Source organism: Haemorhous mexicanus, chromosome 8, assembly GCF_027477595.1.
Source record: "Haemorhous mexicanus isolate bHaeMex1 chromosome 8, bHaeMex1.pri, whole genome shotgun sequence".
Classification (NCBI taxonomy): domain Eukaryota; kingdom Metazoa; phylum Chordata; class Aves; order Passeriformes; family Fringillidae; genus Haemorhous; species Haemorhous mexicanus.
In genome coordinates, this window is record NC_082348.1 from 9,556,855 (window position 1) to 9,583,839 (window position 26,985).

At 48.2% G+C, this 26,985-nt stretch overlaps 1 protein-coding gene across 1 annotated transcript in view; it reads left to right on the forward strand.

Moving 5' to 3' along the window:
* The first annotated feature begins 265 nt into the window (after window positions 1-265).
* ITGB5 (integrin subunit beta 5) overlaps window positions 266-26,985 on the forward strand; it is a 57,033-nt gene continuing 30,313 nt past the window's right edge. The window contains exons 1-6 of the mRNA XM_059852693.1: window positions 266-407; window positions 4,410-4,495; window positions 11,411-11,615; window positions 16,173-16,422; window positions 19,801-19,969; window positions 25,827-25,988. Of these exons, the coding sequence (XP_059708676.1) occupies window positions 302-407; window positions 4,410-4,495; window positions 11,411-11,615; window positions 16,173-16,422; window positions 19,801-19,969; window positions 25,827-25,988 (978 nt within the window). The 5' untranslated portion in view covers window positions 266-301. The remainder of the gene's footprint in view (window positions 408-4,409; window positions 4,496-11,410; window positions 11,616-16,172; window positions 16,423-19,800; window positions 19,970-25,826; window positions 25,989-26,985) is intronic.

Below are 26,985 nucleotides of genomic sequence, written 5' to 3' on the forward strand. Positions count from 1 at the left end.
CCGTGCCCGCTGGTCCCGCTCCGGACGGGGCTACGCCTCCCTGCGTGGGGCGGCGGGGCGGGGAGGCGGCAGCGCACCCTGGGGAGCGGGACAGACACACGCACAGACCCACGGACAGACGGAGAGGCGCACGGACAGGGGCACCCGCACGCCGTCCCGTCCCGTCCCGTCCCGCCGTCCCCGGGCAGCTCCGCGGCGCCGCCCCCGCCTCCTCCTCCCGCCGCCGCCGCCGCGGCCGCACAAAAGGCGGCGGGGAGGGCCCGGCCGGGAAGGGCAGCCCGGCCGCCCCGGCCGCCGCACCATGCCCCGCCGAGGGGGGCTGCCGGCCCCCGCCGCCGCCCGCCGGCCCCCCCCGCTCCTCCTCCTCCGCCTCCTCCTCCTGGCCGCCCCGCTGCAGCCCGGCAGAGGTAAGGGCCGCTCCGCTCCCGCCGCCCCGGGCCCTGCGAGCGCCGCTCCGGAAGGCGGCTTGTCCCCCAGACCCGCCTCGGTGCTCTGTGTTACCGGCTGTGTTCTCCGCTCCTCTCGCCCCTCTTCCCGGTGCCTCCCCCGGCGCCCGCTTTGCCGTGCGTCCGCAGCCGGCGGGACGCGGGTCCCCGCTGTCCCCGCTGTCCCCGTGCCCGGGGTGGCCACTGCCGGGGCTCTCCGCGCATCCCCGCGGCACCGGCACGGCGCTGGCCCCGGCCCCCTCCCGCCGTGCCCCCGGTTGCGGATGGCGGGGACCCGCGCTCCGGCAGCGCTGCGGGGCACGGACCGCATCCGCCGGGTGTTGCACTTTCGCCTTAAAAAGCACGGGACTGCTGTTTATACCCCTCGCTCTATGTATATTCCTAATGGGAGCGGCTGTAGCCACTTCTGTTCAGGGTAAGCACTTCCCGGGACGTTTGTCTGAGCGCGGTGTGATAATCGATGGGATGAGGAGTAGCAGCAGAAAGCCGCACTCAAGCTGTCGCCCTGTCGGTCACCGGTCTCCACGCCTCTCACCTTGTATCGTTCCTCACTTGCACCTTGAACCGTGGCACCCAGAGAGAGGTCCTTATCCCCCCTGGGGATGCTCCCAGTTTCCCCATGCACACGTGAACTGCATTGCAGTTAGTAACTCTGCTCTAGCAGTAGTGGAAATAGGGTTTCCCTTCTTTCTGAGCATTTGGGGAAACGTTTTTACAAGAAGGAACCCCAAAAAATGCCTAAATCCACCATTCCAGTACTTAATCTAAGTGCTTGATATTTTAATGAGTAATCTTAGGAAGAGACTCATCTTGCCGAGTGCTGTGGCACATAATTGCAAAAGCTCAGAAGTTTTCTTTTTTTTTTTTTTTTTTTTTGTGTGTATGTGCCTAATCCATGAAATTGATGGTTCAGTATTGCAGCAGACCATCTCAGGTCTCTTGGAATGCCTATTGCAAACTCAGATAAAATGCTCCCTTTTCATGCTTAGCTGTATAAAGTGCATCACTTTTTTTTTTCTCTGTCTTCCCTAAGCAAGCCAGTACATTCACCTCCGTTTGAGGAGCTGCCCAAACTAGGATTTCTTGCAGAACAGGTTTAAAATGAGGTCTGATTGCCTGGAGCATCTTTATGAGTAAATTTGATGAGTACCTTTCATCAGAGTTTCCTATCTTGCTCTGCATCTGTAGTTTGATGTATTAAAATCTCCGCTGTCTAGTGGGATACACTGTCATCTTCCACTTTTTTGGGCTCTCCTGCAGCACAATCCAAGGGAAAGATGTAATTTGGAGATGTTCTTTGTGCTTGCTGGACACTACTGTGCAAAATAAGTAGGGTGCAGGGCTTAGGACTCAGTGGCATCAGTATGAAGGGCTGTATGTGGGCAGTGCAGCTCAGCAACCCAGGGAGTGGATTATTTACCTCCAGAGTAATCCCAGCTAAACCCTGGATGGAATTTTCCCCATTATAAGAACTTCAGTTGATTTTTCAGGAGGGGTTTCATTACCTGTATCACAGTCCAAAGAGCAGACTGAGTTCCTTCCAGTCTCAGTGGGTGACTTGCCCCAGCATCTGCAAGGATCTGGACTGGCATGAGCATCATCAGGTCCTTCCTCTGCTGGATTTGGGAAAGACTGCACTCAACCAAGCACAGCAAAGACTTGCATCTGGAAAATCCTGCGTGTTTCTACTCCAACTCAAAAAGCTCAGGTTTCAGTCTAAAATTGGAGGGCTTCACAAAGCTCTGTTTTCACAACAATGCTGGAAATGGTTTAGTGTTGCTGCACAGTGGAAAGAAAAGCATACTTGGAAACTTCAAAAGCTGCCACCAGGAGGAATGTCACCCCATGGCTGGCCACAGGAGCGTGGGCTGCTTTGGTCACGGCACGCAGTGGAAGGAGGAGACCTTGGTTTTCATTCAGCTATTACTGTGACTAAGTAAACTCTCAAAAACCCAGCAGTCAGGAATGGAGGTAACTATTTCCATGCGGATGGGCGAGTGAAGCTGTGGGAGAGCCAGGCCTGCGTAGCCAGGGTATGAATGCAAGTATTTGCTATATAAAGCCCATTATTTTTGCTGGGTTACCCTGTGCACAGCTGCCAGAGCAGCAGCAGCTCCCAAGGAGAGGCTTTGGGCCATGTTGTAGGGTTTGCAAATGCAAGTGTTAGTTACTGTCTAAATTTTAACTCAGTTGAACAAGTTACATTTTGCTTTATACTACTAATTTATGTTTTGAGCTCTTGTAGTGTCCAGGAGCTGGAATATAACTTCGGAATGCAAAAAAGGAATGAAACGCCTGGGGATGTGGTAACAGCCAGAGGAAAAAAAAGCCCACACTCTTAAGAAGGCTGTTGTTTGGTATGAATGGGCCCAAGGAGCCTGTTTGAATGAGAGCCATAGAGAGAGTGCAGGGCTTGGCTCTCTGGGGTTAGAGTTAACCACCTTGCGGGCAGCAGAGACCCGTCAGTGCAGGGCTCTGGCACGGCCAGGCCTCTGTAATGACTGACAGGACCTACTTATCCTCTTTTTGTTTTTAGTCCAGGGCATGCCAGGTTTTCCTCCAGCTGTCCAGCTTGATTCACTGCTTCCTGTGCTCACAGCTCAGCCCCTTATGGGAGCGACCCAAGCAGCCACTGCTTTCCATTTCTTGGTACAATATTCATATGGGATACAGCAAAAATCCTTCTTCCAAAGCTCTCGTGGCAGAAAGTTCTTAGGTCAGGAGAAAACTTCATGGGACTCTTCAGCAGCTATTGGCAACTCTGTGGAATCTGCAGGTTACACCCAGCAGCAGCGTGGTGCCCTGGTATCTGCAGATTCAACTGGCTGAAAATAGAGGCCTGACAATGCCTTTATTGACATTTGGGTCGGAAAAAAAAAAAAGATTGGGAGTTCAAGCCTGAGGCATTTCATTTGGAGTGTGCAGCCTCTGTGCTGAAACCTTGGTTGAAGATTTCTTTAATCATTTATTGACAGTGGAAGTTAATAGCTGCACCCGGGGGAGCTGGGCCATCAATGGCATGGAAGGGCACATTCATAGCCACAGGCATGCTTGAACAAGCTGCTGCATTCAGAGCCCATACCAGTCTACTTTGGCTTTATTTGTGTGGTTCCACTTCATTTTAAAGCCCAAAGTGCAAATTGTGGATTTTTTAAGTGAAACCTGCTTGGGACCCCTTGTGCTGCCGGACACCAACAACCCAGGAGCAAAGAGCATCAGCCTGGCTGCTGCCCCTGCTGGGATCAGAGGCAGGGAGAGCCCTTGGTGCCCTTCCACCCCTGCTGCCTTGGACATGTCCCTGTGCAAACACACTGCAAGGCTTAACCTGGATATCCTGTGGAAATGTCTCTTGCAGTAAAATAAAAATAATGTACTACAACGTGAGTCCACTGTGAGAATCACCTGTGTGGGAAGGGGAGATAAGTATGTTTCAAGAGTGCTTTAATATGAAAATTATGGGGAGAGGCCCTCCCCATGTATTCAGCTAGAAAAAATAAGAAGATATGCCTAAAGATGTGTCTTTAAAAGTCAGCATCTCAGGGCTTTTGGACAGCCAGCTCTGTGTTTCAGAGTGGTCAAACAGTTATTGCCTTCTGCCCAGAGCAATGGGAGTCTTTGATTAGGCATATGAGTAGCTAGACTCTATGATTAACCAGACACCATTGAAATGGAGTAAAGAAAAATCACCAGATTCAGTAATTTTTTAGAGGTTCTCAGCAAGTTTCAAGAGGTTCAAAGCAAGTTTCTGTCCTTTTCATTTACGTTAGGGAGGGAAAAGAAAACAAGACCTCCTTACAGGTGAAGAGAGATTTACAGCTTCTTCTGCCTTTTAGGCTCCTGGGAGATTATTTAGTCTTGTTTGAATTTACAGTGTGTTTAGCATTAAGAATGTCTCAGAAACCCCCTAAGTGCTATTTTAGAGTGGAATGACCATTCAGCCCACACTGTTCTCTCTTGCTGAAGGTCTCAATCTGTGCACCAGTGGAAGCGCCACGTCCTGTGAAGAGTGTCTCCTCATCCATCCCAAGTGTGCCTGGTGCTCCAAGGAGGTAGGTGGGCACACCTCATTTGACTTTCATGCTTTTTGTAGTGCTGGAAGGGAGCTCTTTTCTCACCTTGCCTGTTCCTGACTGGTGCCACAAGAGGTGAGTGAGGGCAGAGGATGTTCCGTGCTGAGTGTATTTCGGGTATATGGGACTCCTCAGCTCCTTGACATCATAGGAAATAAGTCTCTGACCCCACTTTGACTCCCTCACAGAGCAGCACTGTTCCTTCAGTCCTTCTGTCCCTTCAATTAACTTCTTGTTTTTGGTGGGTGCTGGGTCCCTGCATGGGCTCTGTGTTGCAGGGAGCCTTGCTCCAAAGCTCTCTCCCCAAAGAACCCCAAGCCCTGGCTAGTGTCCTGCTACGAGTCCCTTGTCATGTGGCCTGGCATGGGCTCTTTGTAACAAAGATAATTCTCCTTTCTGAATCTATTGTGTCATTTTGGGGGTGTGACCCATGCTTCTGGCATCAGTGCCATGAGTTTCACAGAGTAACTGAGCACTTCAGAGGGAAAATACATCCTTGTGCTGGTGCTGAAGGTGCTCACCCATAATTCAACTGCACCTCTTTGTTTGTGAGCAATTGCAGGTACCTCCCCCTGCTCCCTAGGGCTGCTCATGAGTTTAGGTCTATATATATAATCCAATATATGTCTTATCAAGCAGACTTACAATTTCTGAAGGACAAGGGGTGTGAAAGCCCTAATAATGTTTGATGCACAGAAGGCAATTGTCTGCTTAGTGCCTGTCCTAGGTGTTCAGGAGAGAAGTATGTATATTTTCAGATGCATGGGAAAATCTGAAAAATAGACTGGCACAGCTGCTGTGTCAGGAGCCAGTTTTGGGATGGGAGAACCCCAGAGCAGTAGATGATCTTGAACCTCTCAATGGGCATGGCCTGTGGTGGTGATCTTCTGTTCCCTGCTGACCATTATTCCTCTAGTGTGGCTGTCCCTGTCCCCTTCTGAGCACTCACTTCACCTTCCAGCTGCAGCTGGTGTTGCTGAGCTGAGGCTGCAGGCTCTGTCCCCTCTGCTATTCCCCTCCCTCCTGCTGCCAGGCCTGCCTGGGGCAACTGCCAGCTCCAGGGCAGAGGATGGGGTTGGGGTTGGAGATGGATGTGGGATGAAGGTGGCTTCCAGTCCCTCTGGTTTGGCTGGGTCCTGGGGAGGTGCCCCAGCCACTGTGTCTGTTTCAGTGGATTTTTCACTGGTAAAGCACAGCTGCAGCTCTGCAGTGAAAACCCTGTAATGCTGCAAACACCACACTGCCTGACAGTGTCACAGCTTTCCTGGGTTGTTTTTTCCAGCCAGGCAATTCGTGAGCAGAAGGGAAAGGGTAAAGCAATAGATCTTGCTTCTGAGACATCTTGTAAACAGCTGTAAGAGCTCCTCTTCCAGCCAGCTAATCTGTGGTGGTGAGATTGGATCCAGGAACGCTGGCTAGTAAGCTATGGGTACCCAATAGTTTGTGCTTTTCTTTTTTTTTTTTTTCCCTTACTTGGCATCAAAAGACAACTTTCTGCAGAATGCTGCTAGTGGAAATGTTTATCTGGTGGTCACTGTGACCACTAATTGTACTAATGGGACTGGCAGCCTGACTCTTATCATGCAAACAGGGTAGTTACTGAAAAAAAAAGAAAATTCCTGACTGGAATGGAAGGGCCAAGGAGGAAGATGGGTGTTTACAGGGAAGTCCTGTAATACTTCCTGACCTTTAGCCTGCAGAAGCTATTTAAAAATGTACAGTTCAAGGTGTTTTGTGCCAAGAGCCATGTGTTCAAAAGCTGCTGTTCCTATTACATGCTACATGCTAAAACTTAGCAAGTTCTTATCCTAATTCTGTATTTCTTTTTTTTTTTTTTTTAGAATGTACTGTTTGAAACTAATTATTTCTCTTTAGCTGAGATCATCAGGTGAGGTAATGGGATTTCAACGATACCTGGAGTTTTTCAACTTCAGAAAGTTTTAAAGTAATATTATAAACTCTATAATATCCGCCTTCTTTTCATAGTCATTTCACCACCTTATTCCCCTTCCCTTCTGCTGCAGCCTAGTCAGGTTTATTAAATTTATTAAATAGCTCTTAATGTGTTTTCCTTAGCATTTTCCATTAGCTGCAGTTTGCTGTCTATGTTTCCTGGTTGCATATATGCCAGTCAAATTTTATAGCTCTGCTGCTCTTTAAATATAAGGGGTGGATATTGGAGTGTGTTCCACAGATGGCAGCTGTGTTATGGTAGAACCTCAGTCAGCTGATTTGTGTGTATTTTGTGCTCCCTTTGCATTTACTTTACAGGTTTGTGAGCAAATTGGGTCAGCTTTTATCGGCTTTGCAAGCAGAAATTAATAATTTTGTCAGGAAGTATATATATATATATATATATATATATATATATATATAGAGTAGAAGTCTATCAGTACATGTAGTATAATTCTATATATAATGTATACAGTATGTTTAGAGATGTCTGTTATATGGTTTTTATAAATATATATATATATATATATATATATATATACACACACATTGTATAGCTATATATATATAAAATTGCATTCTATAGTTATATGTAAGTTATATGTATAATTGATCTTCCTGTATATCACTTGGTGGTACCATCATACCAGTTTCTTTGTGAGCTCTAACCCAGTAGTTTCCCAGGAGGGATAAGGTTTCCTGAATTTACATTGCCCTGAATTGTGAGGGTAAGGGGATGTGTACAGATAGATCTTACAGCAGAGCAGACAAGGTGCTCTCATTTTATGACTGCCACCTCCTAACCTGTTGGTACAGGGTGCATCACGTCCCCTGCCTTGGTTGGACTTCTTTTCACTTCTGCTTGTGCTCAGCATCTCTGTTCCCATCCAAAGGGATGCTGATGGATGAGCTGATGATAGCAGCTTCTGATGTGCAGCGCCCCTAGAGCCTCCAGATGCTGCTGAGCTAACCACAGGTCTTTGGGCTCTCGGAAATTTGGGAGCAGGCATCGACTCTGTTGGCTTGTGGAAGAATACCTTGAAAGGCAAGCCTCAAAGGTGGTGATTTCAGTGGCACTTAGAAGAGGAGGTGTGAATATGTGGCCTTAACCATCACCTGAGCATGCCTTGAAACAGGGCTCTCTGAGGGAGAATGACTCTTGGTGTGATGGAGACTGCTGCAGCCTGTCCATCCACGCTGGAACTGAGGAATCTGCAGGGTCTAGGAGAAGCTGGGAATGATGAGAAACTGCTGGCATGGTGCTGGTAAAATATTCTGACTGGAAGCTGCACACTGGCCTGTGGGGTTGCTGTATCTCTGTGGCAGCCTGGTTCCCCTGTGTGGGACCAGAGGATGCTTGTGGAATTTTTTGCAGTGACACCTGGTTGCCCAGGCTGAGCAGGACTTCTTGGGTTTGCTGGGGAGAACAGGGAGCTCAGGAAGTGGCTTCAGTGCTGTCCTCTGAGCTGCCAGGGCAGGTATCATAGAAAGGTGGGGGTTTTAATTGTGATAAACCTTCCTGGGGTGATTGCAGGAGGTGAAGCTCTTCAAAAGAGCATTTGGGAGTACCAGTATGGGGGGGAAATGTCACCATTATGTTTTCTTTTTTTCTGCTTTGGGGAGCAGTGTACAGTGTGCAGAGGCTCCTCTTGTTTGTTGGATGTGTTTGTTAGGTGGATGAACTGTGTTCATCTGTCCATTACCTATGTGGATGCATTTATGTGTGTACATGGAAACCAGAGATACACATTACTTAAACTGAAATGTCCTTTTTGAATAAGTGAACTGAAATTTCCACAGTGGCACTCTCTGTTTTCCAGCAGGTGCTTTTACCCCATTCTCTTCCATCTCAGAAATGTATGCCTAGAGAATGAGGAAAGAAAATCGAGGTTGTTCCTAAAGGGAGCATGTCAAGGTTTTGTTGTTTTGTTTTGTTTTTAATGGAGAAAGCAGACATGTTTCACACTGAATTAAGGCAGAACTGGATTGATTAAAGCAAAAAATGATTGAGATTCATCAAAAGAGAACAGGATGGGCTGAATGGTAGGGACATGCCTAGTCAGGAATTAGATATTAGATACAGTGAGTGCTATTCTCCATTTTTATAGCATGAACCGAGCAATTTGTCTTAAAACTGTCAAACTGATGAGCATGTAATTGTCACACTGTTGTCTCCATTCATCCTGCCTGCCTGTGTGCATTTGCCTTTGTGAGCTTCTGAGCACCGACTGGGGGAGCTGGAGCAGCCAGAGTGACTGACAGGGGCTAGGGATCTTCCAGAGTGCTCCTCTGTGGCACAAAGCAAAGGTTGGGGTGGTTCCCCCTTGTGAGGGGCATCTGCTGCATTTCTTGCCCAAGCAGGCCTGCAGGCAGACAATTGGCAGATGTGAGGGCACACTGAATTGCTTCACTGACCCCAGGGTGTTCTCTGCCTGGGGAAGATTGGGGTTTGAGCCATCATGTTGTGTCTGAGCTGCTGTGGGGCTGCCTTTTGCTGTGGTTTCTCAGGAGCTGTCTGGACCTGTCCAATGTCCTTTATTCCCCAGGTCTGCTCACCCTTTTTCCCTTTACTGAACCCCAATGAGCCTTGATTTTCTCTGTCACAGAAAACTTTGCACTAGAGTTGGATGGTACCTGGTATCCCCAGTTTTGGCTTTGGGTTTTGACCTTTGGGTGCAGCTTGGGTGTTTGTTTGCAGGGTTCAGTGGTGATTGCTGGGACTTTCCCAAGGCCACTGTCACCCTCCTGCTCAGTGTTACTCTGCCTGGGTAAGAAATCAAGATGAAGTAGGGGTCAGTCCTGCACCCCTAGGTGCTGAGCTGCACCACCCTCCCCTCAGGCATTTGCAACCCTGAGGGTGGATATTTTCTTCCACCTCAGGTAATATGGCTTTTCACAGGACAAGAAAATAGCTGGATTTGACTGGAGCTGCAGGTTAGCAATTGCTGCCCTTTGGCAAGTCCTCTGGACCCATTTTAGAAGAAAGTTTAGAGAAAATAGCTGGATCAAGCAAGGGGAACCTGGAGGAGTGCAAAGGTACTGCTGACCTAAGAGCTGTGTAGGGGCTTCCCCCTGACCTCCCAGACTTCCCTTGGAATCTTTGGAGCAGACCCTGGGAAGGCTTGGAAACACCTGAGAGAAGCTGCAGTTATGTGAGCAGCCCTAAATATTGCCCCATTTGGATGCTTCTCTCCAATGTTAGTTACTCAAGAGTAACTACAAGTTCATAGCTGTGCTCCTGGACTGTTTTTATTGCTTTTTGCAGCACTTTTTGAGTCTCCTTTCTAACAGGTGGTAGCAGAAATGAGCTGGCAGAGGTGTTCACCTGCAGCTGTGGTCTGGGTACTGTGACAGTAGGAGAGCATCTCCCCCTGCTGCTGGGTGGGTAGGCCCAGGGGAGCACCTGGACCCCACCAGCTTTTTGCTGGTTTCAGGTAAAACCATATCTGAGAGAAACTTTTCTCCAAGGCTGCCTGAAATGTGCAGCTCTGAAAGGCTGGGCGTTGTTTCCAGTTTTGTGAGGGACTCTGATTTTTATTTTGTCATGCTGGAGATGATTTAAATAGTCCCAGTCCTCCTTTTTTGGAAGTTCATCTGTTTACACGACGCGTTCCAAGAAATTTGTGTTCGTATCCATCTGATGTGCCGTCGTCGGTTTCTTGGCTGGACCCTGCTGCTGGATGCTGGAATGCAAATCTCTCATTTTTCAAATAGCATTGGGACCTTGTAGTGAGAAAAATGCAGCTGGAAGCCTCTGCCTGTGTCCCAGGGCCCTGTATCCAAGCTTGTCCTTGAGGGACCCCTGGAGATCACCCCATGTGGATCTGTCAGGAGCCTCTCCCTCCTTGATGTCTCTCCTGTCCTTTGCCATGCTGGAGTTTCAGCAGTAAGTGAGGTTTATTCAGCCCCACACTGGTTTTGGCTGAGCTGCTGAAGGAGGGGCTGGCATGGCTGCAAGCATCTTCTCTGAATTATTTCATGTCACATTAGTCCCTCAGCCCTGGAGCTGAAGAGGGTTGTCTCTATTGTTGTAGTGCAGAAGTAAGTAGGAATCGACTGTTGAAAATCCAGTAAGTTTTGGGCATGTGACTTGCTCCCTTTGGCACTTTTGGGGAGAAAAAAAAAGGCATTCTAACAAACAGGCTCTTGCAAAAGGGTGCATTGTGTTCCCGGCTGTTCCTGAGCGCTGCCCTGCACAAGGCTGCTTTGTGCGCCACGCACGGGGCTCACAGCAAGGGCTGGAGCTCTGGGATGGGTGTTGGGAGCCTCCTGGCCATCCTTTGGCAGTGGGCCTCTGCCTGCACCTTGCTGCCTGTGCCTGACTCTCTGTGGTGGGCACAGTCTGCGTTTTCACCAGCTCCCATGAAGTTTCTCCCACCTCCCTTATTCCCCACACTGTGCTTGTGTGGGGACATGCGGTGTCTCACCCAGGGAAGAGGGAGCCACCCAGCCTGTCTTCAGCTTCACATCTTTACTTGGCCCTCTTTGGGTTGGTGGGTTTGTCCTGCTTCCCTCAGTGCCACTTCCTTGTTCTTTCTTCTGTCTTCTGCAATTCTCCTTTGAGACCATGCATGCGCATAAAATAATAGGGATGGCAATGGACTGTGCCTGCAGCAAACCAAGTGCTTTGCTTTGCTGTCTTGTGGTCAGGCTGGGAACAGGTGCTGCTGCTGTGGCTAGGCTGAAAACACAGGCTTAGGTTTCTGTTTCAGTGCTCTGTGAGCAAACTCAGTGTTCAAATCCACACAGAGCTTCCTTTTTTGGTTGATCCTTTTGAAAGGCTCAAGGCTCAGTGCAGGCTCCTTCCAAGTACCGTCACCACAAAGGACACCAGCTTCTCCTTGTCATAGTTGTTAGATACCAGCATGTCAAAACAAAGCCCCTGCTGTGGGATTGATGCATTCCCCTCCACTTCCTTTTTGTCCCTTCTTCACCCCCCAGGATTTCAGCAGCACAAAGTCCATCACATCCCGGTGTGACTTCCTGCAGAACCTGGTTGCAAACGGCTGCGCCGGAGCCATCGAGAACCCCAGCAGCAGCATCAGCGTGGTGAGGAACGTCCCTCTGAGCAGCAAGGGCTCTGGCCAGAGCCACCTGGATGTCACACAGATCACTCCTCAGAAGGTCGCCTTGAATCTTCGTCCTGGTGAGTCCCCAGCAGCTCCGTGGGGTGGGGGGGGAAGGGGTGGCCAGGATGTGCCAAGAGCACGCTGTGGTTTGTGGCCTTGTAGCCCACTAAAGCAGGTGACTGCTGGCCCCTTCCATACCTTTGAACTTTGGTGGTGAGTCACAAACAGGTTTGGAGCTGGGGCACATGTCCTCCATGAGAGGACACCGCTGTTGGGCAAAGTCAGTCAAAGCCCACCCACAACTTCTACCAGTAATGGTTTTAACACCTGCATGTATTTAGGAGGAACCTGCTTGGCTTCAAAATGGAATCACTGTGTAGAAGGAGTTAAAATAACTTTGGTTCCTCCGCTAAGCTGACAGGGCATGACTCTAAACCGAGTCCTTCCATAAATTGGAAACAAACCCACATATCTGTTTTCTGTCGGTATGCAAAAGAGCTATGGGATCAAGGCAGAAGATGGAGATTTGAACTTGTGACTCAGGCCTTGGACTGTAGCCAGGCCCCTCTTTCATTCTCCTGAGCCATCACTTTTCTTCAATCTCTTCCTTTTAATTAAAAATTAGAAGGGAACAGCTCATCCGAGCTATGCGAGCATGCTTGTTATCAAAAGTTTTTGCATGGTGGGGGGAGGCTTTAATGTGGGTTTAGAATTCTTGAAAAAATTTGGCAGCTGACATTTCTGAAGAAGGAAAAAAGCTCTTTATTGCAAAGATAAGAAGCAAATATAAAAGCTTGATTCATTTTAAGTGATTGGTGTGGGTTTCTAAGGCTTACAGTTTTGTGACAGCTCTCATGAGCATACAGAAAAGAAGAAATATTGATGTTTTGCTAAAGAAAAACAGGGGTTTGAGCTCGTGCTTATGCTATCAGTGCTCCCCCAGAGCCTACCAGTTGCTGCAAGAGTATTTGTTTTAGCTGTGTAAGTTAGAAGTTGTCATGTTTTTCAATTAACTTCCTCAGCTGTCATTGGTCAGACCCTCAAATCTAAAATAATTTGCTTCAAACCTTAAAATCAGATACCTGAGAGCAGTCACTGCAGTTCATACATCTGGATGCATGGCTTCTGCCACTGAATGTTGTGTTAAAAAAGGGAGCAAAAGGGAGTTGTTATTACTGCTGTTTCTTGAAGCAATTCCTGACAGAAAGGTCTGGCTCAGCTTCCACATCTCATCTCCTGTGCATCCTGCACACATAGTGCCCAGTGCTCAGCAAATTCTCTTTGCCAGTCCCCAGCAGTTTTGCCCATCCAGTGTCCACTGCTCCAGTCAGTGGCAGGGTGTGGGGATCCATCTCCCTGTGGCCTGCTGGGGTCTGGCTTTTGGAAGCCTTGGGCTGCACAGGGCTGGTGTGCTGCTTCTGCCCACCCTTGTGGGGACCACACTCATGGCCATCCTCAGTTCTTTGTGATGGAGAAGCCCTCCAGGTCTGGGCTGAGCTGCAGGAATCACCCTGAGGACCCCTGCAGCAATTCCCTCTCTGAGCCAGTGAACTCCTCTCCCTGTACTCCACTTGCAGAGCCATCACAGTCATTGCAGGAGGAGGGACAAACCTAGATGTTTGTGATAGTATCTCCCATTTTTCTTCTCTTTTTGATGTTGGGCAACACTTCACCTTCAAGCTGATCACTTCTTAAACTCTTGCATTAGCAGGGCCAGTTTAAATCATCCATTATTCCTTGATCTTGGGAGAACAGGATTCACCCTGTGAAGACAAAAAGGAGACAACGTTGATTTAATTTTGGGCAGGAGGGGTGTCCTGTTTCAAAGACGAGTTCACGTGGTGGCGGTCTGTGGCAATGGTGATCTTTTATTCTTAGACCACTAAGCAGAAGCAGAAGGGAGTGGATTGTCAATTGTTTGCTATTCCCATCCAGGCAGTTTGATCTCATCATCCTGTGGCAGAAGTCACATCCCCAAATCTGTGTCCTCAGCTAAACTCCAAAGGCCTTAAATTGATGTCTTTAAATTGAAGCTGTTGGATGGAGCATTCAGTTTTTATAATATTGCTTTTTAATCTTAAGCCCAGCTATAAAGCAGCATGTCCTAGTTAAAAAAAATAGCAATTGTGTAAACAGACTTAAAAAATGAATAGATGCAGCTGTGTTGCTCATAAGCCATAAGCCTCACCAGGCAGGAATAAGCTGGATAAGCATGATTGTTGAGTTTATGTTCTTAAATTGATCAAAATCAATTTTTCCAATTTTTGCACTGCTTCTGCATGATGGTATCTAAGAAAAATTTCTGAATTAAGCTCTGAGTTTAAAACTTTTCAGTAAAAGCCCTAAGGAGAGGATGGTGGCAACAGTACATGAAGAAGGAGGGGGCTGGATTATCCGTAGAAGTGTGAGAGTAATACTGTCCATAGAGAATAATAAATTCTTTTGCACTTACATCTACATACATTAGTGATATTTTCTCTGACATAATTGGTTTGTGCAGTTAGGAATGAAAGAAGAACCAGCCACAGGATCCTGTTGGTTTTGGTGCTTCTCAGGGACTAATAAATTCGTAACTATTAAGAGAAGCACGTTTGATCACAGCATCCCAAATACCCTTTCTGGCAGGAAGAGCAGTGTTTTTGGAAATGAAAACATTGCAAAATACGGAGGACACATCCCCTTTTTGAGTGGGAAAAATATGTAGGAATTAAAAATATGGGCATGGGAAAGAATTTTCCCAGATTTAAACACATTTTTGCAGCACTGAATAAAGTCAAGCTTGCAATCACAGTCTTTTACCCTGCAATCAGTGCTAAGTTTTTGTGCTACATGAGTTGTGTTGTTCTTTGCTCCCCCACCAAAATGCATGCCAAGTATAACGTGCGGCCCACCTGGAGCACCTGCTGCACTCCACATCCCAGCCTTGTGCCCTGTCCTGCTCCTGCTGGACAAGAAAGCTGGGGAGAGTAAGGAGGAAGGAGGAATATTTAAGGCATGAGCTTCTTGCTGCCTACAGCTGGGCAATATCTACACGTTCATGTTTGCACATGGTGCCTCCTGCAGCCCTGCCTTTTCCAGGTGGGGTTGCAGCAGATTGCAGGGAAATGCTGAAGGAGAAGGAGGGTGTTGTTTGAAGGTTTGAGAAGCTCTGGCTTGGTGCAGCCTGACCCCAGGTGCCAGGCAGGGCTCTGGCACCAAGGCTGCAGAGCCCCTTGTGCTGTGCATTGCCAGCACGGCAGTTTTGGGATGCTGTTGCTGCTGTTGGTCTGGAAGTAAGTGGGAGCAGCTGTGCTGCTGTGCATATGGAGGAGAACAATAAAGCAGTCAGGGAAATGTTTTCACAATACAAAAAAAATGTGAGTTCCATTTCTGGGGTAGAAGAGGGGAAGTCACAAGTGTTTTGTAGAACCTGCCACTGCCCCAAGTTCAGCCTTGCCCTCAAAGGGCTGGGAGAGGGCAGAACTGGGAGCTTAGTTTTGAAATGATCCAATTCCCTGGATCCTTTCACAGGGCTGAGACCCCAGTGAACTGGAAAAGGGGCTAATTTGGAAGCTGGGAACATGGGATCTCCAAAGCCTGGCTTGTGAGGTTGGGGTGTGTGGTTTTATTTACACCTCCCCCCCACTTAGCAAAGTGAAAGGCAAACTTTTGCCACCTGCTGTCTGGCTTCACCAAGGTCCATCTGGTGTGAAGCTGAGTTCACTTTGAAGCCACCTCAGCTTTTCTGAGGGGTAGGTGTTACCTGTGGTGGCCTTCCCTGGCCCCCCCTTCCAGAGGGTATCTCTGAAAACCAGTGTGGCAAAGGAGAAGGTCAGGGGCAGGCTTTCCTCTGCTTCTCTTCACATCTGCACAACCTGTGACTCAGCCCTGTCAGCTCCTTCCCTTGTGCTCATCACTTTGGGAAGTTTCACCTCTGCCTCAGTGCTTCCCTGGGTGACCCTAACAACTTTCTTTTTCACTTCCCTTTTGCTCTGATTTCTCCAACTCCATTTTTGGGGGGAGCTCCTTTTCAAAGGTGTTTCTTCTGTGTCTGCTTCCCCTTGACTTCCCTGCACAGCTCAGAGGACATCTTGCATTCACTTCATACTGGCTATTTTTTTCTGATCCTCTTCCTTCTTCTGCTCTACCTCCTGCTCTCTTTTGTGCAGGACTTCTTGGACTGCTCCTGGTTTTCTTTGAGAATGTACTTAAGTAAGTGTGGGCAGGGTCCCTGTTGCAGTAGTCCCTGAAATATCTGTTTAAGGTTCACACTTTTCTTTCCTGTTTTCTAAGAAAACATCCCTGGACTGCACACTGGGCAACAGTGTTTTTCATGTGTCCCTCCCTTAGATGTTCTCTCAGATGAGTTGGAAAGACCCTCTCTGATACCTCTGAAGAGCTAAAATAGAGACAAGCACTCCGTGTCTTTTTCTTGCCAGCCCAGCCAATATGCTACATAGCTTAAGAGGACCCAAAGTCAATACCTGTTTTCCTGTGAGTCCTAAGGGATGTATTTGGAAAAGCTTATTGCCCTCACCCTTTTCTTTTGAAAAGTGATCTCTCTGCTCTGCAAGGAAAAAAAAAAAGTGTGATCTGGATTTTTGTGTGTGCTGGGAGTTTGCTGCTCACCATGCCCACGGTTTGTGCGTGTGCAGGTGACCGGACCTCGTTCCGAGTGCAGGTGCGGCAGGTGGAGGACTATCCCGTGGACCTCTACTACCTGATGGACCTGTCCCTGTCCATGAACGACGACCTGGACAACATCCGCAACCTGGGGACCAAGCTGGCTGAGGAGATGAGAAAGCTCACCAGCAACTTCCGTCTGGGCTTTGGCTCCTTCGTGGACAAAAACATTTCTCCTTTCTCCTACACGGCGCCAAGATACCAAAACAATCCCTGCATTGGGTAAGTGGTGGCTGCACCTGGAGGGGCAGGGTCTGTGTTTGCACGGAGCCTGACTGCAGTCTTCATGTGCCTTTTGCTGTAAATAATGAACCACACTTCAGCCCTGGCTTTTGGGAATAATGATGGGCCTGGTTGTCACTGTGATACTTGAGAAATTCAAAATAGGACAGCTTCTAATTTTGCTGTTGCTGTTGGGAGATCTCTGCATCTAGACATGGGAAACTGTTGTACCAGGGAGCCTGAAGCTATTTTTAAGTACCTGAAAAGGATGCAGACATAGCAGACTTTTTTACAGCCTTTAAGGAAAAGGAGCCAGAGCCAGAAATTCCTGATTTCTGATCCTAGCTCTGAGTCATAGCTTGGCATTGAGTAAATCAATTAAGCTTTTTGTCTGCATTTTACAGATAAGGAGACCAAGGCAATGTAACTTCTTCTTAACAAAAGTGTTTGGAGGAACTGAGATTTGCTATGGCCTATAGTGCTGATTAATGAGTTTTTGTAGAGTGTTTTTACAGTGGCAGGAGGGTTTTTTCATCTTCATTGCTGTGGAAGGAAAGCAAACTGGTAGTTACAAAAGACACAAATGATGTGGTTTACTTTGTGGTGATATCAGAGCCTTCATGCCTTTATTTCCTTTTTTTTTTGCTTGTCTCTTTGCAAGTGTCTTTTTGTTTGCCTTTTAACCACCAGAGTTGGGATCAAGTCCATTGAATTGAGGATTATGCCAGAGCGAAATTGGGTGTAGGGAAGGGTGTTCAGGCTCAGATGGGTTTGGGTGTTGGCACTGAAGGATGGATACAGCAGCAAGTGGCCTCCTGGGAGAGTGTCACCACTGACACCTTTGTAGTCCCCATTTTCACCTCATCCATCAGTGGGTGCTTCCTAGTCACGTAAGGGCAGTGAGGAGAACCCTTTCATTTGAGCCATTTGTGGATACTTACATTGTAAGATCACCTCATGCATGGGTGCCAAGCTCTGTGCATGCTCTGCCTCATGTGAGGCAGATAAAGACAGCTTGCATCAGCTGTGAGTTTCTAGGCCAGCTTTTGGCTCTGACCAAGCATTGGCATCTCACTGCACTTTGCTTGTTGACCAGACAAAAACTGTCTGTATTTGCTTTTCACCAGTTCTGTCCAAAGTGGAAAGTCAAATGGATTTTAACACTGAAAACTCTTGCTTTAATCATGAGGCAAAAGTGACCACACTGAGCCAGGAAGGTGTCTCTGCCATGGTGGCATTGCACTCCACACTCTTCATAGTGCCTCTCCCAGAGATTTGGCATAGCCTCTGAGGGATCCTCTGTCATCTCTGTCCTCCTCAGTCTCTGACACCTGCCCTCAGGCTGGGGACATGGTCCAGCTGGAGAAATCTTGGAAACTTTGGCTGGTGTGTGATTTAATTGGAGTGACATGGCTTTTGCTGAGTGAAACAGAGTGAAACATGCCGGAGGAGATGAGTGCAGCAGGAGGAGAGGATGGAACTGGACAACTCAGCAACAAAGGTGTACCTGAAACTTCCAATGACCTTTTATCAAGAACATCCAGAGCTGTCACCTCAGCTTCTCCCATGATCAGGCTATCTGTGTGCTCCTTTGGCTTTACCCAGGTGGTTGCTTTTCTTTCTGTTTGTTACTTTAAGCCAGCCTGGTCTTGGGAAAACATTTAGGAAGGATTGCCCATGGCAGCTCATCTGGTAGGTGCTCCCCTCCAGTTGCCATGTGTCTCCATGTGTCTTCTCTTCATCCAAACCAGGGATGCTGGCTCCCTGCTCTCTGATGGAATCTCCTTCCCCAGCCTACTCTGTATGGGGGCTCTGGCTGCTGCCATGTGTCCCTGGGGCAGCGAGGTGGGTTGTCAGGTGTGGTTTTGTTTGCAGCTATTCCTGGTGTCAAAACAAACCATTCAGCATCTAAGAAAAGCATCAAGTAAACATGAGCTGCAGTGGGTGCTTTTTGCGCCTGGTCCAGGCTCTCCTCTCCTCTTCCTTGTGGTGGTGACTGACTTGCAAGTCTGGGTGGGGTGCAGCCTGTTTCCCTTGTCTTCTTCATCACCTCTGCTCCTGACTCAGCATCCTGATGGGCCGAGGGCAGCTTGCTGGGACCATGCAGTGAGAGGTTTCAGACATGGCAGACTCCTTGCCTTGCCCTGGGTGTGAGCGTGATGCAAGTCTGGACGTGGATCATGGCTCAAAAGGGATGGCTCTAATTGCCAGCCAAGCCCAGGGCAATGAGACCTGTCCCGCAGTTACGGGGGGGTTGTGTGTGTTTGTATGGAAATCCCTGCTTTGGGGTTCCTTGTGAGGAATTTGAGTTCTCAGTGATGGTAAATTTTAAATACTCCTTTGTGTAAAAAGCCTCTTGCAACTTAACCATAGTGGGTCATATGTCAGCAGAAGCTCTTAATTGTACTCAGGGTTATATGCTTAAAGATAAGAGTGAATTAGTGCCAGGCCAACTCCTTTTTAAACACATTTCTTCTTAACCCTTCCCATCCCTCTCTCCTGCACACACTCACTGATTTCCCATGCCAAAGGAGCTGTTCTGCTCAGCTCTCCAGGTGAGCACCAAAACTGCCTTCTCATGATTTTGATATGGGAAAAAAAAGGTTTCCTGGTAGCCTGCCAAGACATTTCTCTGCCTTAGGGTGCCTCTCCCACCTTTCTGCTCAGGTGGCACCCTGGGAAGCAGAGATGGTGTTTGCTCAGCAGCTTGCAGGGAGAGTGGGAGGAAGCTTGAGCTGGTGTTGGTTATTACTCCATCTCATACTGGGCACTTGCCAGGTGCTTGGTGATGTGCAGTAGGTGTAGAGTGGTTCATACTGGCAAGAAAACTGGATGACACAGTGAAAATCTGTACTGCAGAAGAGGGGAAAGCTAGTTCTTGGCAGTGATGCTCCTGCCCTTTGACGCCAGCCCACAGGCTCTGCAGGTGTGGGACACAGCTCCCATGGCCCTCCTGGGCTGCTGGGGAGGGTGGATCTGCCAGATTGCAGCCTCCCTATCACTGGGTCGCATTCTTGGCTGCAGATTCCCGGTGAAAACCACTTTGAGTGCTGAAACTGCAGAGCTGCATGGCCCAGGGTGGGCTGGTGCTCAGTCTCCACTCACATGGTTCTTGGAAAGAGATGTTCAGTCCTGGTGGGATCCCTGGAAACTTTAGCTTCTGAAAGCCCTCGAGAGGAAAAAAAATATGGGCTCTACTGTAGGATTCTGTAGAGAAGTAGCCAGAAGTTGAAGTGTCCAAAATACAAAGCATTGCGAAAGTATTCCAACCCTCTGAACAAAACCTTAGAGACCAACCTGGTAGAGCTGTGAGCTTCTGCAGTTCTTGGCTGCGGGTGTGGTTCCTCCCAGCTGACCAGTCCTCTGTTCTTCCCACAGTTACAAGCTGTTCCCCAGCTGTGTCCCATCCTTTGGCTTCCGCCACCTCCTGTCCCTGACGGATAAAGTCGACCGTTTCAACGAAGAGGTCCAGAAACAGAAAGTTTCCCGCAACCGAGATGCTCCAGAGGGCGGCTTCGATGCCATTCTGCAGGCTGCTGTGTGCAAGGTGAGTTGCTCAGATTTCTGGAGGTTTCTTCTGCTCTGTTCTTGAGCCAAGGCAAAGCTTCAGATTCCCATTTCATGGAAGTAACTACTGAATTTTTCTTGGAGAAACTGAAAAATGCTTTTAAAAGTAGAGGCTTTTGTTTTTATGTGCTTCTGTAGATAAACAGGCATAGGAAAAAAAGTTTTAGTTTTAAGGGATAAAAATGGAGCTTTTGCAAATGCAAATTTAGGGCTGAGATTTCATTACACAATTAGACCTCTTGGTGCTGAGCACCTGGGACAGAATCCTTCCAGAGTCACATACACTTGTGTGCAGCAGTACTGCACATCAGCTCAATGTGTTTATCAAGGGTGTGTCAAATACATCTTGCAGCAGTAGATCTGTGTTGAGGGTTGGAGCTGGTTCCTGCTGCTCATACCCTCCTTCTTTGTGTGTGTAGGTATGATCTCACCTCTGGGTGCTGATAGCCTTCTCTCTCTCTCTTTGTCAGCAGAACTGGAGCAGAGTTCATTAGCTTGGTGCCATGTTAGCCATGTCCCTAGGGTTTTTGGAGATTGCTTGAAGATCTTTCTGGAACAAGTAGTTGGGTTGCTCCATATCCCTTTGTCATGAATGAAAGTGTTTGCTCCACTCTGAGCCTGAGCTTCCCTGCTTATCAGGACTGGTTCTATTTGCTTTTTCCCCTATTGCTGCAATTTTTTTTGTATTTGCTTCAGTCTAGCTTAGTCCTTTTAGTTGGGCATGTTTTCTTCTGGGTGTGAATTACGGGAGCTGGGACATAGCAATGGTCTGTGGGAGCAATGGATTGCAGCCATGTGGGAAGCCAGACCTTTCCTTGCCTGGGCTGGCTTTGCTGTGCTTCATGATCTTAGCAGGACTGAACCTGCCCCATTGGGGCATCTTCCCACAGATATTGTTGTTGGCACAGCTACAGTGCTGCTCCCAATAACTGTCTGGATATAAAGTGCTTCTCAGTTTTGGAGAGGTGGCTCCCAAAGTTAGAGCAGGGATGGCTCAGGATGGTGAGTCAGTTGTGCCATTCACCATGTGGGTTTTTGCACTCCCTTCCATGAAGTTACTGCAAAAACAGGCAAATATTTCCCTATGGTGCAACAGTACTTCAGTGTGTATCACAAGGGCTCATTTCTGAAGTGCTGGTGAAAGGCAGGAGACCTGCAAGATATTTCCTCTGAATTTGTGGCAGTCTCAGATTGTTGTTAAGGACTAAAATCTTTAACTGTCCTTCTTAATGCACAGCCTGGTCCCTTCTAAATTTAGAAGATGAATTTAGATGCTGGTACCATCTAAATTCAGGAATGAGCGCCCTCAAGGAAGGGTGAGCAAAGGTGAGCATGTATACATGAGTGACTGGCATGATGTGGCAGGTCATGACAGCAAATTTCTGCAGCCACAGCAGTTAATTAATTACTGGAGCTTGGGTGTGGGAAAGGAAGTCTATGGGCCTGGTGTGCAAGGCAGGAGAACTGGCTGTGCCATGACTCATGCTGCATTGGCAGTGCCTTGCTCTGGCAGAGCAGCTGCCTCTCATCACAGCCATGAGCAGCAAAGATTCTGTCTGTCCAGAGTTAAAAAAGGCAAAATTTCAAGGCAGCTGATCGACATCAGGATGTTTGGTCCCATAGTCAAAATGGGAACTTATTGCTTAATTTCCCTTGTGGTCCCCAAGCAAAGGCCCAGACTGGTCAGTGGCTGTGGGCTGTGGTGAGACTCAACACCACTGAGATAGGTGAGGGTTGCAGACATCTGGGATGGCAGAGAAGTGCAGCTTGCTGACAAGGATGTTCTTGGCATGGAGTTTGTCATCCTGCAGTGGCTAATAGAGTGTCATGGGGATGAAAACCCTAGAAACAGACAGTAATTTCTGTTAACTCAGGACCTATTCCCCCTCCCATGCAAGGAGAGCAGCACAAGGGTACCTTGGTGACTTCTGAGGTGGGTTTCCTCATCACTGCTGTGGCACCCCATTGCATCTCACTGGCATGCTCCAGCTTTTTCCAGGGTAGTTATCACCTTAGAAAGTCCCCTGCCTTGGGGACAGGCAGCATGTTCCCCTTGAAGCACTTTGTGCTCAGCATCAAGGGGAGAGGGGGTCACAGCACAGCAGAGCCTCGCAGTCTCCAAGCCATGGTGTCTAAACAAGGCCTTCTCCTCCCCTTCTGAGGTGTCAGAAACAATACCTCCTGTGTCAACTAGATGTTTTTACACTGGAATGCATAGCAAGCATTTCTTCTGCATGAGCTGCCTAAGGGATCTGTAGCAGTCAAGTAATGTTTTGGCCTGGTCTTCAACCCAAGGAATGGGGAAGGTTTGTACAGCTAACAGAGACTAAGGAGCAGGCCCAGGGTTTGGCTCCTTTCTGAAAGATGAAGATATGGTAAATGTTATTCTCGAGGCAATGAAAGAGCCAGAGACAATAAGCCTTTATTCTGATGCTAAAATAGTATGCCAGGAATATTAATCAGCCTTCCATAATTACATTTTCCACTTGCAGTATTTTGGTTTTTTGCCATTCTCCAAGTGCAAGCCTCATATGGCTTGGTGGCATATAAGTTTCAGATCTTATATGCTGAGATGAAGTGAGGAGATAATGCTAGTTTGGAAAATAAAGCATCTTTTGAAATGGTTTTGATTGGTGTTTGCTAGACACTGGTAGTTGGAGATAGCCAAGGCATCTGGGAGACACTGAGTTGCCTTTCAGAGCAATACCAAGTGAAGGAGGTTTTGGCTTTTGATCCCTAAGGCATACTTGCCTTGCACCTGTATCTGTTTCTTGCTTCCAAGAAGGTCTGCACCTGAAAAACTGGTGAGGTTTTAGACAAATTGATGAATCCATGGGGGTCTCCTGGCAACTGAGCCTTGGCAATTGAATGGCTTTTATTCAGTGCCCAAAGTATAAATGCAGGTATTTTTTCAGGCACGGAAATACAGGCTTTGCTGCTTTTTCAATGGTATTTGGAGAGCTGTGCTGAGGCAGCTGTGGCAGTTTTGCCAGTCACTATTGGTGTATGGAGAGAGAAGCTGTTTTTTTGGGGTACAGAAGGCAACTGCAACTGGTTGTAGGAGTAGGGGCAGGATCCATAGCACCCCAAGCCCTGTGGAAACATGTTACTCTGCTTTGGGTCCAGTCCCACCCCTGCTTTAAAAATCCTTCTTATCCCATAAGGATCAAAAACCAGATGAGAGGGTAGGCATTAGTGCAGGTTTTTTTGTTCAGCAATCCCAGTCCAATAAAAATAAATGAAATTCTCCTTGGTTATTTGCTTTAAGCGGAGCAGAGTGCTGCTCTGGGTTTCTCAGTGGAAACTGCATGCTGAAGAGCTGTATTTTCCAGTGCCTTGAGGCCACTGGCAGAGGCAGTGTGAGATGCTCCTTGGCATGCCAGCCTCCTTGAGGGGCTTTTTTCATAGGTCTACAGCTTTTGTTGGTGTGGGATCAGCACTGGCTCAGCCAGCCCATCCAAGGCACCCTGGTTTGATGCTCTGAGGCATCACATACTTTCAGTGCCTGGATATTGGCTCTGAGACTGTGGGTGCTCATTGCTTTTTGGGAGTGAGTTCCTGAGCTGAGCAGCCACAGCAGTTTTGATATTGTTTATGAGGGAAATTGTGTTGGACTCATGCAGAGTTTGTCTGCAAAGGAATTCTTAGCCATGATTTAAAGGTGGGCTTAGCAGGCAGGTGACCAGCAGCAGCACCCCTGAAGTGACTCTGTAACTGCTGCTTGAACACAGCTCCTGTTCTTTGTGTGCAGCACGCTTCTAAGGAAATGAAACTCAGATTAATCCTTCTAATCTCTTAGGGAGTTTCTTGGCCTTAATAATTTAAAAATAAATCAGCTTTGGATACTCAAAGAAAAGTGAATTGGATGGGCTTCTGTCTGGTGGCTGAGTAGACTGAAAACTGCCTCTTGCATTATTAGAGCTGTAATCACTTTTGGGTTGAGTTCTTAAGAAGTTACATTTTGGCATGAGGTTTTAGCCTTTTGTCCAGTGGGGTAACTTCAGAGGAATGAATCTTGCTTCCCAGAGCAAAAAGTATTCATTGCTTCCTGAGCTGGACTGTAATGTGCTGGTGCATGGTAAAGGATGTGTGTTGCCAAAAATTTCTTCCTATGGCCTTATATGCATCATGGGGGTCTTTAAAATGTCAATAAAGAAAATAAACCTTCTGTAATTAGGATGAAAATGAATCTACTCTGGAATAATGTCCCTGAAGCAAGAGTTATATTTATTGGAAGGATCAGCAGGCTTTGGGCTATGACTCACATTTGGAGGCGAAAATTGCGCTGGCACATGTGATTCTACACCCTTCTGCCTGCTCTGCCCTCCTGCCCTGCCCACGCCACTGCTTTCCATAGGAAGGGCCAGCACCTTCCTGTAAACAGGGCAGAGTTTGGGTTTTGCTAAATAAACTGAGCAGTAACTCTGAAGGAGTTGGTTATCTCCACCGGCACCATGTTCCCATCAGTGCCCAGCTTTTCCCTTGTGCTTTCCCAAAGGATTTGTGTGGTGGTACTCTGAGCCAGGTTCTGGAGGGAGAGGGATGCTGGAAGTGTGTGGGCAGGGAAGGTGTGGGCAGTGTCTTTGCTGGCAGATGGTCAGCGTGGCAGCCCAAGGGGAAGCTCTGGACAATGGGACTTTCTGCCTCCAGTTTGTGCCATGGCAGGATCTCCCTGCCATGGTCAGCAGCAAGACCCCTTCTCACCCAGCTTGGCAGTGACCTGGCAGCAGAAGCAGCCACTGAGGGGGTTTGCTGCAGCACAGTGGTTTGCAAAAATTTCCTTTGGGCACCTCTGTTTCCTTCCACTTCCATTGCAACAAAGTGCTTCAGTGTGCTGTTATAACCACAGATCTGCTTCCAGGGCTGATGAGAATGCGGAAACCTGGGGAAGCTCCATGGGAGGGAAATGTTTGTCATCGAGATCTTATCCCTTTACTTGAAAAAATTCTGTCCTTGCATCTCTCTTTGTGCAAAGACAGTGATAATGTTTGGTCCTTGCACAGAGGGACCAAGGAGGGGTCAGAGGACACTTCGTGTGCAGTGCTTGACGCCTCAGCGCTTTCGTAGGGACCACTACAGCATGTCCTGACATTATCATGCTTTTAAATAGACAGAAGTTTCTCAGAGCAGCACTGTGCAGAGTGGTTGTGTGGGATTAGTGCCAGCACCAATGCCAAAGGTCCTTGCTCTGCTCTGGCTGTGTGTGTACCCCTGCTCTCCTGGGCCGTTGTGCAGGGGGACAGAGCTGCCTGGGGCATGTGTAGAGTTGTACAATGAAATAGCAGAGGCACCATGGCTTCCAGGAGAAGGGGATCAGGGCAGACTGCCTGGGCATGAGTGTGGTTGCACCAAAGCCCGTCGCCTCAGGCAGGGACCTCACTTTGTCCATCACAGCTCAGAAACAGCCTTTATGGCTGGGCAGCAATGAAAATGCTGAGCGGGGATATTGCAGCTCTTGCATTGGCCGCTCCACAGAGCTGAGGAAACAAGGTCAGATTAAATGTGTGTGGAGGAAATTGGCAGGTCTCCTTTGGCTATAAAAGCAGCTGAAATTCTTACTCTTGGATCTGGGCAGAGAAGGTCTGGTGGACAGTCCACATACCTCCTCATGCCTTTTAAATTAATGTGTTGGAAGGAGATGCTGGGAAATGCTGGATGGGCTCCTGACATTTTGTTTTCGTTCCAGGGATGGGTGGACAGGAGCATGGTACTCTCCTAATTAATGCTAATGGGTCTGCTGCTGGCCAGGCACGTGGCTGGGACCATGTGCAGGGTGAGAGGTGAAGCGTGGGCTTGGCAGGGGCAGGCTGCTGTCTCACAGGGTTTGCTTTCCCCAGGAGAAGATCGGCTGGCGTAAGGAGGCATCTCACCTGCTGGTCTTCACCACGGATGATGTGCCCCACATAGCCCTGGATGGGAAGCTGGGGGGGCTGGTGCAGCCCCACGATGGCCAGTGCCACCTGAATGAAGCCAACGAGTACAGCGCGTCCAGCCAGCTGGTGAGTGGGGCACGGGGCCCAGCCCTCAGAGACCTCGAGGGCTGGCGGACCTCTCTGGAGACCAGCCAACCCTACTCCAGCAGCTTTTGGCAAATGCAGTGCCTGGTTTAACCCAGCTTCTGCAGTTTGCAAATAAAATTTGCTCTTCCTTTGGGCATTCCCCCATAGTGAATGCTTCCGTGATGGTCAAAAATGAGTTAGTGACTTAGTGAGTTCCTTCAAAGCTCATTGCAAGGGATGGAGAAGTAACTTGGTGTCCTGAAGAGCATTACGTTTTTCCTGCAAAGTGTAGAGGAAACAGAATATGTCATCCCTTTTCTAAAATATGTCTGAGGAGCGTGGAGTCTGGGGACTGTCCAGAGGACTCTTCCTGAGAAGGGTGTATCTACCTTGATGTGACTACACTAGCAAGTACAAGAGAATGCTGCTTTTATTCATAGCCTTTGAGCACAACACTAACATAAGTGTTAGTAATAAACAGGCAAACTAGCCCTTTTTAAAAGTTGAACTCAATGGAGGAAGCTTCTGGGATGAATGAGCACTTACCTGCCGCTTCATTATCCCATCCTTCTGCTTTATTCAGCAGATCACATGCACTAATTGTGATTTTTGATCCTGAATGTCACCCTGTGAGGGGAAGGGAATCTGGGTGGCTGTGTTAAGGTCAGAAGCTGAGCTCTACAGTGGAACCCTCTGTGCAGTCCTACCAAGTGGATGTATATGTAAGGGAGCACAGTTCCCAAACTAGCTCCCTTATGTGGAGTAAATGCTGAGGGGATGGCATGGGGATGCTGCCTTGGCTTTTCCATGTTTGAATCTCAGAGGCTCTCAATCAGCCCTCCAGTCTTCAAGCAAATGAGATGGTTTTTTCCAAACACAGCACTTCAGAAGCAAGCCGGAGTTTTGAACTCAAGCTGGTCTCTAGAAACTGAGCCCTGGTTTGTTATTTTGTTGCTAGAGCAGTGTCTCCCTGCCATCCTCTCTGCCTGGGATATCT